The following is a 17233-nucleotide window of genomic DNA, read 5'->3' on the forward strand; positions in this document are numbered from 1 at the left end:
AAAAAAACTACACTACTACTGGTCAAAATAGAACTATAGAAACACTAACCCTTAACTCCATAAAGAACAAAAAGGTATACCCATAAGGTCATAGGAAAATAGACTTAAGACAGCCTACCCTTAGTCAAAGGCAACACCCTCTCCTTCTTCACATTGGTCCAAATCACAAATATGACTAAGAATTAAAAACTATATCATAATTATCAATATTACAAATAACCTTCAAATCAGTATTACAAATGACCTTAAATTCATTATCCAAATGGCTTTCCAGTAAGAGTGATCAAACCACACAGGAAAGTCAGGACAGAGGTCATACAAACCCTCCAAATAAGTGTTTCTTACTATATTAGACTAATTCATAAGAAACAGTCAAACATTTCATATCCCAGGTTTCCAGTAAATGTCTTAGGAAAATAATTCACGCGTTCAATTAAAACTCTGAAAAGGAAAACTTCGGAAAATTAAATGTCTGTGTGCCCCTTTTAAGATAACATGGCACTAAACCCAAATGAAGTAGTACACTTACAATAAAATCAAAACATAGTATTTTAAAAACACCAAGAAATAGTCATAACAAGTGTGTTGTGTGGGTATTTGCAAACCTTAAGGTAAAAACACACAAATGGCCAGGCCTTATTCAATTTGGTAGTTTTTGGCCTCTATCTCACTCACTGCTCTCCCCAAGACCACAGGCCCGGGAAACATTTCAAGGAGACAATGAAACCCCCAGGCACCTTCAGACACTGCAACATGTATCTCGCCACCGAGGCAAACGATTCACTCCCATATTATATTATATGACTATATAACAAGGTAAAATGATCCTGGTGACATTACTCGACCAATGTCCAACAACATACAGTTGAAGTCGGAAGTTTACATGCACCTTAGCCAAATACATTTAAACTCAGTTTTTCACAATTCCTGATATTTAATCCTAGGAAAAATGACGTTTTAGGTCAGTTAGGATCACCACTTTATTTTAAGAATGTGAAATGTCAGAATAATAGTAGAGAGAATGATTATTTCAGCTATTATTTATTTTATCACATTCCCAGTGGGTCAGACATTTACATACACTCAATTAGTATTTGGTAGCATTGCCTTTAAATTGTTTAACTTGGGTCAAACGTTTTGGGTTGCCTTCCACAAGCTTCCCACAATAAGTTGCGTGAATTTTGGCCCATTCCTCCTGACAGAGCTGGTGTAACGGAGTCAAGTTTGTAGGCCTCCTTGCTCGCACACACTTTTTCAGTTCTGCCCACACATTTTCTATAGGATTGAGGTCACACACAGATGTCACACACAGATGAGCATTCTAACAACCCCTTATTCTGTTGAGTAAAACTACCATTTGATGCAATAACAGCATTATAACATAATCTTGCAATTTTGCTCTCACACAAGGCACTAAAGTAATACTGCAAAACATTTGACAAAGCAATTCACTTTTTGTCCTGAATACAAAGTGTTATGTTCGGGGCAAATCTAATACAACTCATTACTGAGTACCACTCTACAAATTTTCAAGCATGGTGGTGGCTGCATCATATTATGGGTATGCTTGTAATCGTTAAGGACTAGGGTGTTTTTCAGGATAAAAAAATTAATGGAATTGAGCTAAGCACCGGCAAAATCCTAGAGGAAAATCTGGTGCAGTCTCCTTTCCACCAGGCACTGTGAGATGAATTCACCTTTCAGCAGGGCAACAACCTAAAAAAGGCCAAATCTACACTGGAGTTGCTTACCAAGGACAGTGAATGTTCCTGAGTGGCCGAGTTAAAGTTTTGACTTAAATCCAGATGAAAATGGTTGTCTAGCAATGATCAACAACCAATATGACAGAGCTTGAAGAATTTGAAAAAATAATAATGGGAAAATGTTGCGCAATCCAGGTGTGAAAAGCTTTGAGACTTACCCAGAAAGACTCTGCAGTCGTTGCCAAAGTTGCTTCTACAAAGTATTGATTCAGGGGTGTTAATACTTATGTAAATGCTATATTTCTGTTTTTAATTTTCAAGTAAATTAGCAAACATTTCTAAAAACATGTTTTCACATTGTTGTTATGAGGTATTGTGTGTAGATGGTTGAGAGAAAACAGTTTAATCAATTTTAAATTCAGGCTGTAACACAACAAAATGTGGAAAAAATCCAGGGTTAAATACTTTCTGAAGGTACTGTATACCGTACAAACATAACATATCATACTAAAAGCAGTGTCTCGGATTTACGTACAGAAGATGACAATGCAGGTTGTCCTGTAGGTTTTCACACATTCTAATAATTAGCTGTTTGATAAACTGAATCCGGTTATTAAGAGCGAAAATCTACAGGAGGGTAGTGCTCCTTATTTTGTAATATATATTTTTTTACAATTCGCAATTGTTGATATCGATCTAAAACTAAACAGGAATTGACAATGCTTTAGGCTAGAAACAAGTAGTGAAATGCCCGAGGAAGATGCAACTCTGCACGAGAATGGTTTGTCTCTATGACATTCAGAAGCTGAGCTACAACCTTCTAAAGTCGAGGAGTCAAAGAAATCGGACTTTGCTTGGAAAGGGATCTTATACAATGTGTGACTGTCACTATCAATTGATCTATTCACTTTCTGTTAAAGAGAATATGTATAATTCAATTGAGGGTTCATATAAATGGTCATGTAACATATTTGGGGAAATCAGATCTAAACTTGATTTTCCTTATCCATTATTATTATCATTAAATAGCCTACCTAAAAGATGCCATGAGTCTTGCTAGACTATGTAAAATTGCAGGAAATTAGCTTCATAACAACATTTTACTAGGCCCTCCAGTTTGACATTTTTCAAATGTGATATAGGGGGCCCTGGGGAAACAAGTTTGGAACCCCTGGTCTAGATGAACGCAGGTATTTAGCGACATCCGGTGGAGCCTGATGGAGGGAGGATGGCTCACAGTAATGGCTCAAATAAAATAAGTGGAAACCATATGTTTGATAGTTCCATTCCAGTGGTACCCCACTATATAGGGAAAAGTTCAAATCTATTGTCTGAGAATGGCTTAAAGGTAATGCCTGTAGCCTAATCCCATTGTCCATCCATTGAGTAGACTAAACCTGTTGTTGGAGGACTAGCATGAACATTAGATGGAGCTCAGTAAAAGAAGCAATCAGCTAAAGCATACATCAACGTTCTGTCCCAAATGGCACCCAATTCCCTATGTTGTGCACTACTTTTGACCAGGACTTATAGGGTTACGGTCTATTTTAGTAGTGCACTATGTAAGGAATGGAGTGCCATTTGGGATTGAACTCAAATGAGGGAGGGAGTTAACATACAGTGCCTTGCGAAAGTATTCGGCCCCCTTGAACTTTGCGACCTTTTGCCACATTTCAGGCTTCAAACATAAAGATATAAAACTGTATTTTTTTGTGAAGAATCAACAAGTGGGACACAATCATGAAGTGGAACGACATTTATTGAATATTTCAAACTTTTTTAACAAATCAAAAACTGAAAAATTGGGCGTGCAAAATTATTCAGCCCCTTTACTTTCAGTGCAGCAAACTCTCTCCAGAAGTTCAGTGAGGATCTCTGAATGATCCAATGTTGACCTAAATGACTAATGATGATAAATACAATCCACCTGTGTGTAATCAAGTCTCCGTATAAATGCACCTGCACGCCCAATTTTTCAGTTTTTGATCTGTTAAAAAAGTTTGAAATATCCAATAAATGTCGTTCCACTTCATGATTGTGTCCCACTTGTTGATTCTTCACAAAAAAATACAGTTTTATATCTTTATATTTGAAGCCTGAAATGTGTCAAAAGGTCGCAAAGTTCAAGGGGGCCGAATACTTTCGCAAGGCACTGTAGGTCAAGCTCCATTTTCAGCAACCAATCCAACCTGGCCTCTTCTTCTCTGTCTGTCTCCAGGGATACGGGTGACATTCTGCTGAAGATCTGTAACCTAATGCCCCAGGACACTGGCATCTACACCTGTATGGCTGTCAACGACCATGGCACTGCCTCCTCCTCTGCCTCTATCAAAGTCCAAGGTAAGAGGAAAGGAAGAGAGGGGATTTTTGGATGATGGATGTAGGGAGGAATGAGGTAGGAGGTGAGGTTCTCTATGACCATGGAGACTACTGATGTTGGGCTGATGTCTGTTCTCAGGTATCCCAACAGCACCTGCGAGGCCCATGGCCCAGGAGGCCAGTAGCAATGCGGTGACCGTCCACTGGCTCCCCCCTGCCAGCTCAGCTAGCTGTGCCGTGTCCAGCTACACAGTAGAGTACAGGCAGGAAGGTACAGTAGGCCCATCTCTTCTGGCTCTGGGGTGAAGTTGCACCAAGATACAGATTTAGGATCAGCCTCACCTCCCCAATGCTAATTCTAACCATTAGTAGGGGACATGTAAAACTGACCCAAGATCACCATCTAGGCCCAACTTCACCTACAATTCACAAGCTACTGACAGTCACCTGAGATCGTTGAGCTAGAACTTGTTGACCTCTTCATTCTCTTCCCTGCAGACTCCCTACTGTGGCAACAGTCAGTGGTCTCTACGGTAGATGTGTGTGTTAAGATTGAAGATCTCATCCCTGGTGGGCACTACCAGTTCCGGGTCAGTGCCAGTAACCCCTGGGGGGTCAGTCCACCCAGCGAGCCCTCCAACATGGTGACCCTACCCAGCGGGAGTGAGTCAAACCCTCCACCTTCACACTACAAGCAGGGAGGGAGTTAAGCTATACCTAGACTATGGATACGTCCTAAATGGCACCCTATTCCCTATATAGTGCACTACTTTTGACCAGGGACCAGGTGCCTGCTCCTAGAATCCATACTAAATGGCACCCCATTCCCTATACAGTGCACTGCTTTTGACCAGAGCCCTATGGTCAAATGTAGGGCACCATAAAGGGAATAGGGTGCCATTTTGGAAGCATTGTCTTGGCATTTCACCCTCATCACAAAAACCAGTCATGGCAGATCGAGAGGTCCTTGAAGAAAGAAATGTTACTGTACGAATGTAGCAACAATGTAAATATTGACTAATAAAATATTCCATTTGTTTTCTCTCTATTCTAAGCTTCCGCATATGATGGAATGAGCATTCAGTGGAAAGACAACTTTGAATCGAGTTTCACAGAAATTTGTGAGATTGGACGGTAAAGTACACCCCCCCCCCCCACCCCCATCTGTTTTAAAGCAGCCTATCATAATAATTTGTTGTATTTTATTGGGATTTTTCATAAAAATTCTCATAACAAAGGCTCACATCAGCAGTTTACAACAATGAAATGTTTTACCTGTTACAACTACCCTCCTACTCCTCTCCCTTCTCCAGGGGTCGATTCTCCGTAGTGAGAAAGTGTCTGAACAAGGCCAGTAAGAAGGAGGTGGCTGTGAAGTACATCACTAAGAAGATGCAAAAGAAGGAGCAGGTGGACCACGAGGCAGACATCTTGAGCCACGTCCAGCATCCTCAGCTGGTGGCTCTGACTGACACCTACGAGTCCCCCACCTCCCTCATGTTGGTCTTCGAGCTGTAAGGATATTTCTGCTGTGGACTTGGGCTGTTTCTCAATTCATATTTCCCTTGATTCCTTGCGTCATCTCTGCTCGCCTCCTTCTCAAAATGCATTGGAGAAGAAGGTCCGGGTGCAGGGACTGTGGACCTTATCCTCCAATACGATTGAGGAGGCGGCAAGGAGAGAGGAATCGAGAAAAGATTAATTGAGAAAGAGGGATAGATTATTGTACAGCCTGGTGTTTCAGTCTCTTTTTGCTTTTAGCCAACTCCTCGCTGTGTTGCCAACTGCCAACACTAACATGTGAAGCTCATGGAATGAAATTCATAGAAGAGAACCCAGTATAGGACCCAGGCTAGGGATTATAGTTTACACTTGTCTTTGTTAGTGTAAATTAACATAGTCATTGTTTGCATCCCAAATGGCACCCTATTCCCTACATTGGTCAAAATCAGTGCACTGTGTAGGGAATAGGGTGCCATTTGGGACGCACAATAGTGTCATAGTGTGGTCTGTATACATTTTTGTCTCGTGTTGCTCCCAGGCTGGACGGCGGGAGGCTATTGGACTACCTGGTGGCCCATGATGAGCTGATGGAGGAGAAGGTGGCCTTCTTTGTGAAGGACACCTTAGAGGCCTTGCAGCACCTCCACACCTGCAGAGTGGCCCATCTAGACCTTAAGGTGAACACAAAGCACACATCAGTACCAATGCTAAGAACATATGTTAAAGTGACGTTACACTTTAGTTTGACAGATGTTTTCAGACCTCTAAAGTAGCCTGTCAAGATGAAACCACGTCCCACGACGCCCCAAATGAATGGAAATTAGTTAACTTTTGTAGTCTAAAAGCACCTGGGAAACTTTCAGTGAAATGTCCCTTTTAACCTGATCTTGGTCAAACCCATTAACAAACGCATTCATATCGTGTCTCTAGCCTGAGAACCTTCTGGTGGATCTCCACGTGCCTGTTCCTTCTATCAAGCTCATAGATTTTGGAGATGCGGTCCAGGTGTCTCGCCACCGTTATGTCCATCTTCTCCTGGGCAACCCCGAGTTTGCGGCTCCTGAGCTGATCCAGGGCACAGCGGTGTCCCTGAGCACTGACGTTTGGAGCGCCGGGGTTCTGGCCTACGTCATGCTGAGCGGTGTCTCGCCCTTCCTGGACGAGAGCCTGGAGGAGACGTGCGTCAATATCTGCAAGCTGGACTTCTGCTTCCCAGAGGACTACTTCCAGGGAGTGAGCCAGGCGGCCAGGGACTTCATTAGCTCTACCCTGCAGCAGGACCCCCGGAAGAGGCCCATTGCCACCATCTGTCTTCAGCACCCCTGGGTGAGTGCCCACAGTGGAGACTACTCCAAGACCCCACTGGACACAGGCCGTCTGGCATCCTTCATCGACAGACGGAGACAACTACACGACGTGCGCCCTGTCACCAACATCAAGGGACTGTTGACCAGCAGCATGGGACACACCGTATAATTACCCCGTGAACAGCCAATTAACACAAAGGTGAAACGAAAAACACTCTGTTAGTAGTACTTCGGGGGTCGATTCACTAGGCACTTAACAGAACCAAACCGAGGGACCGACCTGAATTTGTCCAATAGAAACTTGTTTTCGTTGCTACTGTTTGGACTAATGATTACACCCCAGGACTCCGCCATTGAAACATGGTTTTCCATCTCTGGATACTAGATAATACCTGTAGCTTGTCAACAAACATGTTGTGTGAACATCATTACTGTGTTCAAGATGCCAGAAGACAAGACATTGGCATTTGATTGATCGAGATGTTTCAGAGCTGTAGTATGAAGCCCTACCACTCTTATGGTGTCCATGTATTGGAAATGCCAAAATTGTAATATATTATCCTTGGAAATGATTAACCAACTATCAGAGAAAGATCTATGAACGGTAATAGAACTGTTGAATGTAATTTATTGTAGAATGTGGTCAGCCTTTGTAGAAGTGCTATTGTCTGTGAAGAAATATTCAGCGTTGATCCCTTAGTGTGGAGATATAATACAAAGGTTATTTTTCCAACGGTGCGGTTTGAGATATGAATGAAAGAATCCAACACGATGAACTTCTCACATCACTTTTGTACGTCGGTACACGTCTGTCACCTCCAAGCTCACTTTGAACGCATTTTGTAGGTTCCCCATTCATAGGTCTCAGGTTTAGTTGTGATTTTAATGGTCAAAGCTGGAAGGACAGGCTGCAAATTTCAATCCGAATAGGGCAGTGACCAAACAACGAGTTGCATATTTCTCTTTCTTAGACCCAACTCGTTTACAACAAATCTGAAGTCTTCACATTAGCTCTCATCGCTCATGTAGTTGAGGTGAGTCGGACCGCCCTGCGACTTCAAAATCAGTGTCACCCTCGGGCCAAGAGGAATTTGTGTCTAATGGTTAAACGGCCAGTGCAGTCAAAAACGTGACTTTCCTGCGTTCTATATTTCCACACTATGAGGTTGGAATAATACTGTGAACTTGTGAAAATAATGATAATGGCCTTTTAGTGTTAAGCTGTTTGAAAAGACCACCTGAAATTTCAGCCTGTTTTGTTGGGATGGAATTTTGGCCCAACTGGTGAGAATCTCTTTATTAGACCAATAAGAGAGTTCCAAACCTCTCAGCCAATAACAGCTAGTTTATAGTTTTCCCCTCCCCACTCAGACCACTCCCAGACAGTCCTAGCAAAGTTCTTATTTGAGAAATTGTTCTTTGCTAGGAAGCTATTTTGGGTTTCTTTTTGATCATTTTAATTGAAAACAATCACAGTAAAGGCACTTAATTTTTACCCAGAATTGATTTGATATTGAGATTTTTTAAAAACAGCTTCATTGGACCTTTGAGGTGTTGGATTCCCGAGCTCAGAGACTGGGGTTCAGATCCCACCTGTGACACTTAGCACTGGTCATCCATTTACTCAATATGATTGTTTACTTGTGCAATTAGCACTCAGGGTCTAGAACACTGATTGAACACTTAATGTAGTATTGCCCCAATAGTGTGGGATTTGAAAACCCAGACCTTAATTACTTAATTTCTGGATGTATTGTTTATTTAAATATGAGAACTGGTATAACTTGATTGATTTTAAATCGTTATGTATTTATTCAAATTATGAAAGGATGTTTCTAACATTTTGTAACAGCGGACACAGAGACCCATCATTCATTTGTCCTGTGTGCTTCCCAAATGGCACCCTATTCCCTACATAGTGAACTAGTTTTGACCGGGGCCTATAGCACTGGTCAAGCAGTGCACTATATAGGAATAGGGTGCCATTTGTGAAGCACAATAAGCATTCCTATAGGTAGGATGGTACAGTATGTAGACTCTCTCACAAAAATCAATCTTCGTCATCAAATATTTAAATGTTATGCTGATGACATTTTTCTCATACCTACAGGCAAGGCAATTGAATGGCAACTCATAAACAACCATAAAACTATAACCATGTGTACATGCCTAACCAAATACAAAGCTGGTAGTATGCTCCATGCTACAGTGCTTCAAACATACTACTGAGCAAATTGGTGAATCAGTTCTGCTTCATGTTAGCAAGATGTGATACTATTGCTACCTAAAACTAAGTGGTAAAATGCTTAAGATTACAGTGCCTTCTGAAAGTATTCATACCCCTTGACTTTTCCCACATTTTGTTGTGTTACAGCCTGAATTTAAAATGGATTAAATTGAGATTTTGTGTCACTAGCCTCCACACAATACCCCATGTCAAAGTGGAATTATGTTAGAAATTAAGAAAAATAAATAAAAGCAGAAATGTCTTGAGTCAATAAGAATTCAACCCCTTTATATGGGTACTAATAAAAAAACAAAACAGACATTGAATATCACGGTGAAGTTATTAATTATACGTTGGATGGTGTATCAATACACCCAGTCACTACAAAGATACAGACCTTCCTAACTCAGTTGCGGAGAGGAAGGAAACCACTCAGGGATTTGACCATGAGGCCAATGATGACTTTAAAACAGCAATGATCATTCAACTAATTTGACCAAGCTTGAAGAATTTTGAAAATCACTGAAAAACGCAACATGTAAAGTGTTGGTCCCATGTTTCATGAACTGAAATAAAAGATCCCAGAAATGTTCCATGCGCACAAAAAGCTTATTTCTCTAAAATGCTGTGCACACATTTGTTTACGTCCTTGTTAGTGAGCATTTCTCCGTTGCCAAGATAATCCATCCACCTCACAGGTGTGGCATATTAAAAAGCTAATTAAACAGCATGATCATTACACAAGTGCACCTTGTACTGGGGACAATAAAAAGGCCACTAAAATGTGCAGTTTTGTCACACAACACAATGCCACAGATTTCTAAACTTTTGAGGGAGCGTACAATTGGAATGCTAACAGCAGGAATGTCCACCAGAGCTGTTGCCAGATAATTGAATGTTAGTTTGTCTACCATATGCTGCCCCCAACATTGTTTTTGAGAATTTGGCAGTATGTCCAAACAGCCTCACAACCGCAGACCACATGTAACCACGCCAGCCCAGGACCTCCACATACAGCTTCTTCACCTGTGGAATCGTCTGAGACCAACCACCCGGACAGCTGATGAAACTGAGGAGTGTCTGTAATAAAGCTCTTTTGTGGGGAAAAACTCATTCTGATTGGCTGGGCCTGGCTCCCCAGTGGGTGGTCCTATGCCCTCCCAGGCCCACCCATGGCTGTGCCCCTGCCCAGTCATGTGAAATCCATAGATTAGGGCCTAATGAATATTTCAATGGACTGATTTCCTTACATGAACTGTAACTCAGTAAAATTGTTGAAATTGTTACATGTTGGGTTTATATTTTTGTAAAGTATAATAATGGCCAAATGTTGCACAATCCAGTGTGGAAAGATATCAGAGACATGTATTTGATTTACTGACCTTTATTTTACAGGGTGTCATATGGAGACCAAGTCCATTTTTTCCAAATGAGCCCTGCACAATACAAAACACACACATCATAAAGGACAACAGGCATTCAAGCCTGAGCTTCCCCTGCAACACATTCCACATCTGTGGAGTATAAAAACCAAAGCAGCTATTCCCTAAATCAGAAGCCACCCTTGGAACCTCTAGCACTATCCAATCTTGTGCTCTTCTACGGTATTCTATTGTTTTAACCTTGACGAGTGTTTCTGTGGGAGCTCATGGTAAATAAACAAAGGGAATGCTGCTCTAATCTTACAAATAGAGAGAACCAACCCTCCTTTTGATACAATACGCAAGGGTGAGTTATTTAAATCGGCAGTAAAGAATCTACGGGCACAATGGAAAACAGCATCTAGAGGTTTAAGTGTGGAAGCTGCATCTAAAACAGACATAAGTGGCATGGACAACTTTCTATTATCAACAGACTACACATGCTCTATTTCTGTAGAATAATCCAATTTTGATCTCCAATTGATCATCTAGCCAGACACCAAGATATTTATAAAGAGGGAGGGAACTCAACAAAACAGTGTGTTCAGGCTAGTAACTTCAAGGTTACTTAAGTCTGGAAAACCTAGAAAATAGCATGCATTTTGTTTTGTTTGCATTAAGTACCAACTTAAGATCCAAGAGTGACTGTAGTGCTTGGAAATCCCGAATGCTAATGTGAAAAGGCAATGTTTACAGATGGTGCAACAGAATACCATACTGTGTCATCGGCATAAAGATTTCACATTTTTCACAGTATTTCCAATGTTATTTATATACAGCGTGAATAATAGTGGCTCCAGAATCAAACCCTGGGGTACCCCTTTATGCACTTCAAGGAATTGAGATTTAACCTGGCCACAATAGTCCACAAACAAGGCAGTACAATTCATTTTCCAATGTAAAGCATTGCCAATATTATTTAAAAACGAATGTTGTTGCAGTAATGGTACTGTGCCCTGATCTAAACCCCAATGTGATGTACACTACCTGTCAAACGTTTTAGAACACCTACTCATTCTAGGGTTTTTCTTTATTTTTTACTATTTTCTACATTGTAGAATAATAGTGAAGACATCAAAACTGAAATAACACATATGGAATAATTTTTTAACCAAAAAAAAGTGTTAAACAAAATGTATTTTATGTTTGAGATTCTTCAAATAGCCACCCTTTTCCTTGATGACAGCTTTGGACACGCTTGGCATTCTCTCAACCAGCTTCATGAGCTAGTCACCTGGAATGCATTTCAATTAACAGGTGTGCCTTGTTAAGTTAACTTGTGGAATTTCTTTCCTTCTTAATGAGTTTGAGCCAGTCAGTTGTGTTGTGACAAGGTAGGCGTGTTATAAAGAAGATAGCCCTTTTTGGTAAAAGACCAAGGCCATATTATGGCAAGATCAGCTCAAATAAGCAGAGAGAAATGACAGTCCATCATCATTACTTTAAGACATGAAGGTCAGTCAATCTGGAAAATTTCAAGAACTTTGAAAGTTTCTTCAAGTGCAGTCGCAAAAACCATCAAGTGCTATGATGAAACTGGCTCTCATGAGGACCGCCACAGGATTGGAAAACCCATCTGTGGCATTGTGTTGTGTGACAAAACTGCACATTTTAGACATTCTATTGTCCCCAGCACAATGTGCACCTGTGTAATGATCATGCTGTTTAATCAGCTTCTTGATATGCCAAACCTGTCGGGTGGATGGATTATCTTGGCAAAGGAGAAATGCTCACTAACAGGGATGTAAACAACTATGTGTATAACATTTGAGAGAAATTAGCTTTTTGTTAAATGGAAAAATTCTGGGATCTTTTATTTCAGCTCATGAAACATGGAAACATGAAACACTTCACATGTTGATTTAGACTCAACATGAGTTTACTGACCTCGTAGCCTCATAGTAGATGTGGTTACCAAGCCTTGCAGGTCTGGCCTTGGTGTACCTCATCCTAGGCTTGAATTGCTGTTTTGTATTCTAGGGCCTCTAGTGAGTAGTCTGGACCCTGGTTTTATGGATACACAATCTATCGTTTTTCCTGTACAGTGCAGTATTTGTAGGTAGTGTCCAGTGGCTCCATTTTAAGTCGTTTCAGGCTAAGATCCATTTTTTGGCATAGGTGCACACTGGCCTTGGGCTTATTAAATGAGTAAAAGGTGCAATTGGCTCATCATCATTAGGTTAATCCAGTTCTTTAACAGGTATGCCTGACCATCATTGTTTACATTGTGTCTTGGAAGTAAGTAATCACCTATAGGCCTACAGTGTATTGCATTGCAGTGAACAGGGAGTGGGTGGATATTTGGGTATTTAGACCATAGTCCCCCATGAAATAACACCATATCTAGATTCTACAGACTCTACTGAGAAAATCCCAACACTTCTTCTACTTCGGCACCTAGAATAGTTTTCTCTCTATAAGCCAATATGTAATTTATAGGCACATAGTGTATTGTATTGGGACCAATGGAGTGGGTTGGAGTATAAAGTGTTACTGGGCATGTAGACCTCTGTCCCCCATTAAATAAAAACAATATATAGATTCTATAGACCCTAGTGAGTAGTCCCAACCCCACTTTTACTTCAGCACCTAGAATAGTTTTCTTTCTATAAGCCAGTATGTATTTCATATACAGTGTATTGCATTGGGGGCATTTATTTGACCGAAATGTAATGGACATGTCACTTAAATATGAACAAATATGAATAATTGTTCGTGTTTAGACAGAAAAAAAGCATATATCATGACTAAATAAATACATGTTAATGACACGTTTATAATATTAAATTGTGGACCTTTATTTTGAAAATTCCGTGACCCGGAAACACTTTTTTAAGTGTCTGACGAGATGCCGCTTGACGAGTGAGACCGCTATCTAACCTACTGATATTTGCAAGCGGAGTTAAAACATTGAAAATGGAAAACGTCTGTCTTGAAAGTTTAATCTTAAAGTTGCATGATGTTCAGGCAGTGAAATTTGGAACGTTCACGCTGAAGAGTGGAATAACCTCGCCTATTTATTTTGATCTCAGAGTTATTGTTTCTTACCCAACTCTCATGAACCAGGTTGGTAAAACACGTGTTTTCCATGAGTATTGGAAACAGCAATGTCGGCGTTCCCAAACTCGGTCATGGGGACCCTAATGGGGTGCACGTTTTGTTTTTTGCTCTAGCACTATACAGCAGATTCAAATTACCAAAGCTTGATTACTAGGGCAAAAAACAAAACGTGTACCCCTTGGGGTCCCGAGGACCGAGTTTGAGAAACGCTGAACTACGTCTGTTCGGGGGTAATCAAATCAAATTGTAAAATGTATGTTACGAGCTCATTAGTTGGAGTTAGTTGACTAAGTGTTTTGATGGGTTTGTTTGCCTTTAGGTGTCAAGTCTTCTTTATCAACGCGCCAAAGATGAGGACTTAAAATACAGCTCTGTGTGTGGAGTCCCATACACTGCTCTACCCTTGGCTACAATAATCTGCTCCAATCACGAGCTGCCCATGCTCATCCGAAGAAAAGAAGCCAAAGACTATGGTGCGATTTCATGATGGTCAAATTTGATTGTTCTCTTTGAGTGTTTTTTAGTTTTTTCAATTTTAATCATCCCATCAGTTCAGTCTACAGTTGGAGCTAGCAAGTGTTAGAGCATTTCATCAGTCTAAATAGATTCCAGATCTCTCATATCAGACATCCATCATGGCCACAATATGTTCCATCTCTTTATCCTAGGAACTAAGAAGATTATAGAGGGGACTATTCACCCTGGAGACACGTGTCTGATCATCGAGGATGTAGTGACCAGCGGCAGCAGCGTCATGGAGACGGCTCTGGTGCTCCAGGCGGAGGGTTTAAGGGTGACTGATGCCATCGTGTTGATGGACAGGGAGCAGGGCGGCGGGGCCATGCTGGCCGAGAGGGGCATCACGCTCCACTCCGTCATCTCCATCTCCAAACTCCTCAACACCCTGTTTCAGGCAGAGCGCATCGACTCGCTCACGGCCCAGAGCGTGTGCAGGTTCATCCAGGAGAACAACACCTACAAGCCCTCTGGTGAGGAGGAGAAGAACGGCTCGCCTGCAGCCAAAAATCCCTGCAAGCCGGCGGAGCTGAGCTATGGAGACAGGGCCCAGCTCCAGAATACACACCCTCTGGCCGCCCAGCTCCTCAGACTGATGGAAGAAAAGAAGACCAACCTATGTGTGTCGGCAGACATGACGGGCTGCGAGGAGCTGCTGCAGCTGGCCGACTCTCTGGGGCCTCAGATGTGTGTGTTGAAGACCCACGTGGACATCCTTCAGGACTTCAGCCCAGCCTTCACCCAGTCACTCAAGGACCTGGGTCTCAAACACAACTTCCTCATCTTTGAGGACCGCAAGTTTGCCGACATCGGGAACACGGTCAAGCACCAGTATGAAGGTGATTAGTGGGCGCACTCGTTTTGCATTGCTGTGTGCCCCTCGTGGGTGGTGATTTCACTTTAAATGTGCAAACTCTTCCCACCCAGGGCCCCAGGCTATGCAAAACTAATGCGCCCCGTGTTAAAATAGACACATTGTCCAACTCCAGCAAATAAGGGGCATTGTTGTACAGCAGTTGTCCCCTTAACCTTTTGAAACATGCTTTTCAATCCTAATTCATATCTGGTTGCTATTATTTCTAAGTCTTCTGACTGTTGTGTGTTTTCCTCTATTTCTCAGGTGGGCTCTACCAGATCTCCTCGTGGTCTCACATCGTTAATGCCCATGCGGTACCAGGCCCTGGGGTGGTGAAGGGGCTCAGTGCAGTGGGCCGCCCGCTGGACCGCGGCTGTGTCCTCATAGGTCAGATGAGCTCCCAGGGTTCCCTAGCAACAGGGGACTACACGCAGGCTGTGGTAAGCATAGCGCTCCAGCAAGAATTTCCTCAGAATGTTCTGTCCCTCTCTAACCTCCCACAGCTCTCTGCAATGTGTTACAATTCAGGACACAGTGTCATCTTGCAGGTTCACCGTGAAAGCCTGATTACATTCTAGTATGTTTTAATAAGGGTGTTTGCATCGGACAGGTTAACTGTAGTAATAGTTGGATTCCTTAATGTAATTCTTAATCTCTGTCATTCCATAGGTGAAAATGGCTGAGGAGCATTCTGAGTTTGTTTTTGGGTTCATCTCTGGCGCCAAGATCAGCAACAAGCCTGAGTTTGTACACATGACTCCAGGGGTGCAGATGCAGTCAGGAGGTACCACACTCTACCTGTTAACCACTTCATCCATCCTGTCCAGTGTTCTGTCATTTTCAGAATGTCCTGTTGTAAGCTATCCTTGCCACTAGATGGTGCTAGTGTCCAATAAATGAAGACTGGGTCACTTATCTTGGTTGTCTGTATTGGCTCCCTATTACCAACAGTGCACTACTTTTGACTAGAGCCCTATGGGCAAAAGTAATGCACTATGTTGAGAATAGAGTGCCATTTTGAATGCAGCCCTTGTTTTCATAGTTTTTTTTTTACCTCTTCAGCAACAAACTAGGGTGGTGTTTTCTTCAGCACCACACTGTTCATTGATCATAATCTTCATCCTTTCTGTTTCAGGAGATGGTCTGGGCCAGCAGTACTCCAGTCCTGATGATGTGATTTGTAAAAGAGGCTCTGACATCATCATCGTGGGCCGTGGTATCCTGGGGGCCTCTGATAGGGTGAAGGCTGCTGCAGAGTACAGAGAGGCAGGCTGGAACGCATACACCAAGAGACTCAACACATCTAGCCAAGGAGACGCTAAAGACTAGGGCTACATCCTAAGTGGCACCTTATTCCATATATATTGCACTACTTTTGACCAGAGCCCTATGGGCCTTGGTCAAAAGTAGCGCATAGGGTGCCATTTGGATGCTGACAAGACTAGAGCAGACACCACATCGCTAATGTGAAACATGATTATTCCCTCCAACCAGCTGCTGAGACCATTCTCTTAGCCACAACTAGTTACAAAACTTGCTAAATCAACTGAACTGCGACAATGCTAATTTTAACCTTTGGCGACAGGGATATGTTTCAGTTTTTTTTTCTTCCATAGTGTTATTTTTATATAATCTAATTTGCCATTTTTTAAATGATTTGTGTTGACCAGTTATATGTAATTGTGAAATGAATTAAATAAATACATTTGCTGTAATTATCAGTTTTCTTTGAAGTCTATAAACATTTTATCAGGGGTGTTTTCTACAGATGAACAGATACAGATGGAAGACTGTCAAAAGATTCATTCTACAAAACAAACCTTGGCATTGCAACAATCAATTGACTTGTGTTGACAACAATGTATTGGTGAACCAGTGAAGTCTTTATCCCTCTGATGATTATTTGTGATGTGCCATCCAGGTGTAGGGTTTGCTGTATACCCTAGCCATTAATAAACCGTGAATATGCTGAGCTTGTTTCATTTTATATGGTATCTCAATCAATCAAAGTATTTATGAAGCCCTTTTTAAACCAGCCGATGTCACAAAGTGCTATACAGAAAACCAGCCTAAAAACCCCAAACAGCAAGCAATGCAGATGTGGAAGCGTCTGCATCTACTTTTTACTTTGTGAAATCAAGCATAGTCTACATAACACGCCAGTCTTTTCGCAAGGCAAGCTCTGATGACGAGGTAAGGAACTAATTTGCAAGCCACATGATATGAAAATATGTGTAAATGACATGATGGAGGACAGAGCAGGGGGGCAGGCAGGTGGGTTTTCTCCTACCTTCAACACAGGTGAATGAAGCCACCTTTTG

The 17233-nt window shown here is 41.8% G+C and overlaps 2 protein-coding genes across 6 annotated transcripts in view; both read left to right on the top strand.

Annotated features, from left to right (window-relative positions):
- kalrna (kalirin RhoGEF kinase a) overlaps positions 1-9392 on the top strand; it is a 285635-nt gene extending 276243 nt beyond the window's left edge. For 4 of the 5 annotated variants that reach the window (XM_036958909.2, XM_036958910.2, XM_036958911.2 and 1 more), the window contains 7 exons: positions 3922-4043; positions 4162-4293; positions 4521-4685; positions 5078-5156; positions 5336-5536; positions 6064-6202; positions 6456-9392. In XM_036958909.2, coding sequence (XP_036814804.2) covers positions 3922-4043; positions 4162-4293; positions 4521-4685; positions 5078-5156; positions 5336-5536; positions 6064-6202; positions 6456-7001 — 1384 coding nt within the window. In that variant the 3' untranslated portion in view covers positions 7002-9392. The remainder of the gene's footprint in view (positions 1-3921; positions 4044-4161; positions 4294-4520; positions 4686-5077; positions 5157-5335; positions 5537-6063; positions 6203-6455) is intronic. The other variant, XM_090215697.1, reaches the window with a different exon arrangement.
- Positions 9393-13305: 3913 nt separating this feature from the next.
- umps (uridine monophosphate synthetase) lies at positions 13306-16627 on the top strand. The gene is made up of 6 exons (XM_021579177.3): positions 13306-13546; positions 13860-14013; positions 14209-14895; positions 15177-15352; positions 15582-15696; positions 16048-16627. Exons 1-6 carry the CDS (start codon positions 13397-13399, stop codon positions 16239-16241), a joined length of 1476 nt encoding a protein of 491 aa, XP_021434852.3. The 5' UTR covers positions 13306-13396; the 3' UTR covers positions 16242-16627.
- The last annotated feature ends 606 nt before the right edge of the window (positions 16628-17233 follow it).

The sequence above is a fragment of the Oncorhynchus mykiss genome, chromosome 22 (assembly GCF_057628025.1).
Source record: "Oncorhynchus mykiss isolate SJ-2025 chromosome 22, ASM5762802v1, whole genome shotgun sequence".
Lineage (NCBI taxonomy): Eukaryota > Metazoa > Chordata > Actinopteri > Salmoniformes > Salmonidae > Oncorhynchus > Oncorhynchus mykiss.

Bases quoted from the DNA above. Each gene is read 5' to 3' on its own strand.
- umps (XM_021579177.3), top strand. From the start codon at position 13,397: ATGGAAAACGTCTGTCTTGAAAGTTTAATCTTAAAGTTGCATGATGTT. The intron at 13,547-13,859 runs GTTGGTAAAACA...GTTTGCCTTTAG, and splicing joins ACCCAACTCTCATGAACCAG to GTGTCAAGTCTTCTTTATCA. The intron at 15,353-15,581 runs GTAAGCATAGCG...GTCATTCCATAG, and splicing joins GGGACTACACGCAGGCTGTG to GTGAAAATGGCTGAGGAGCA.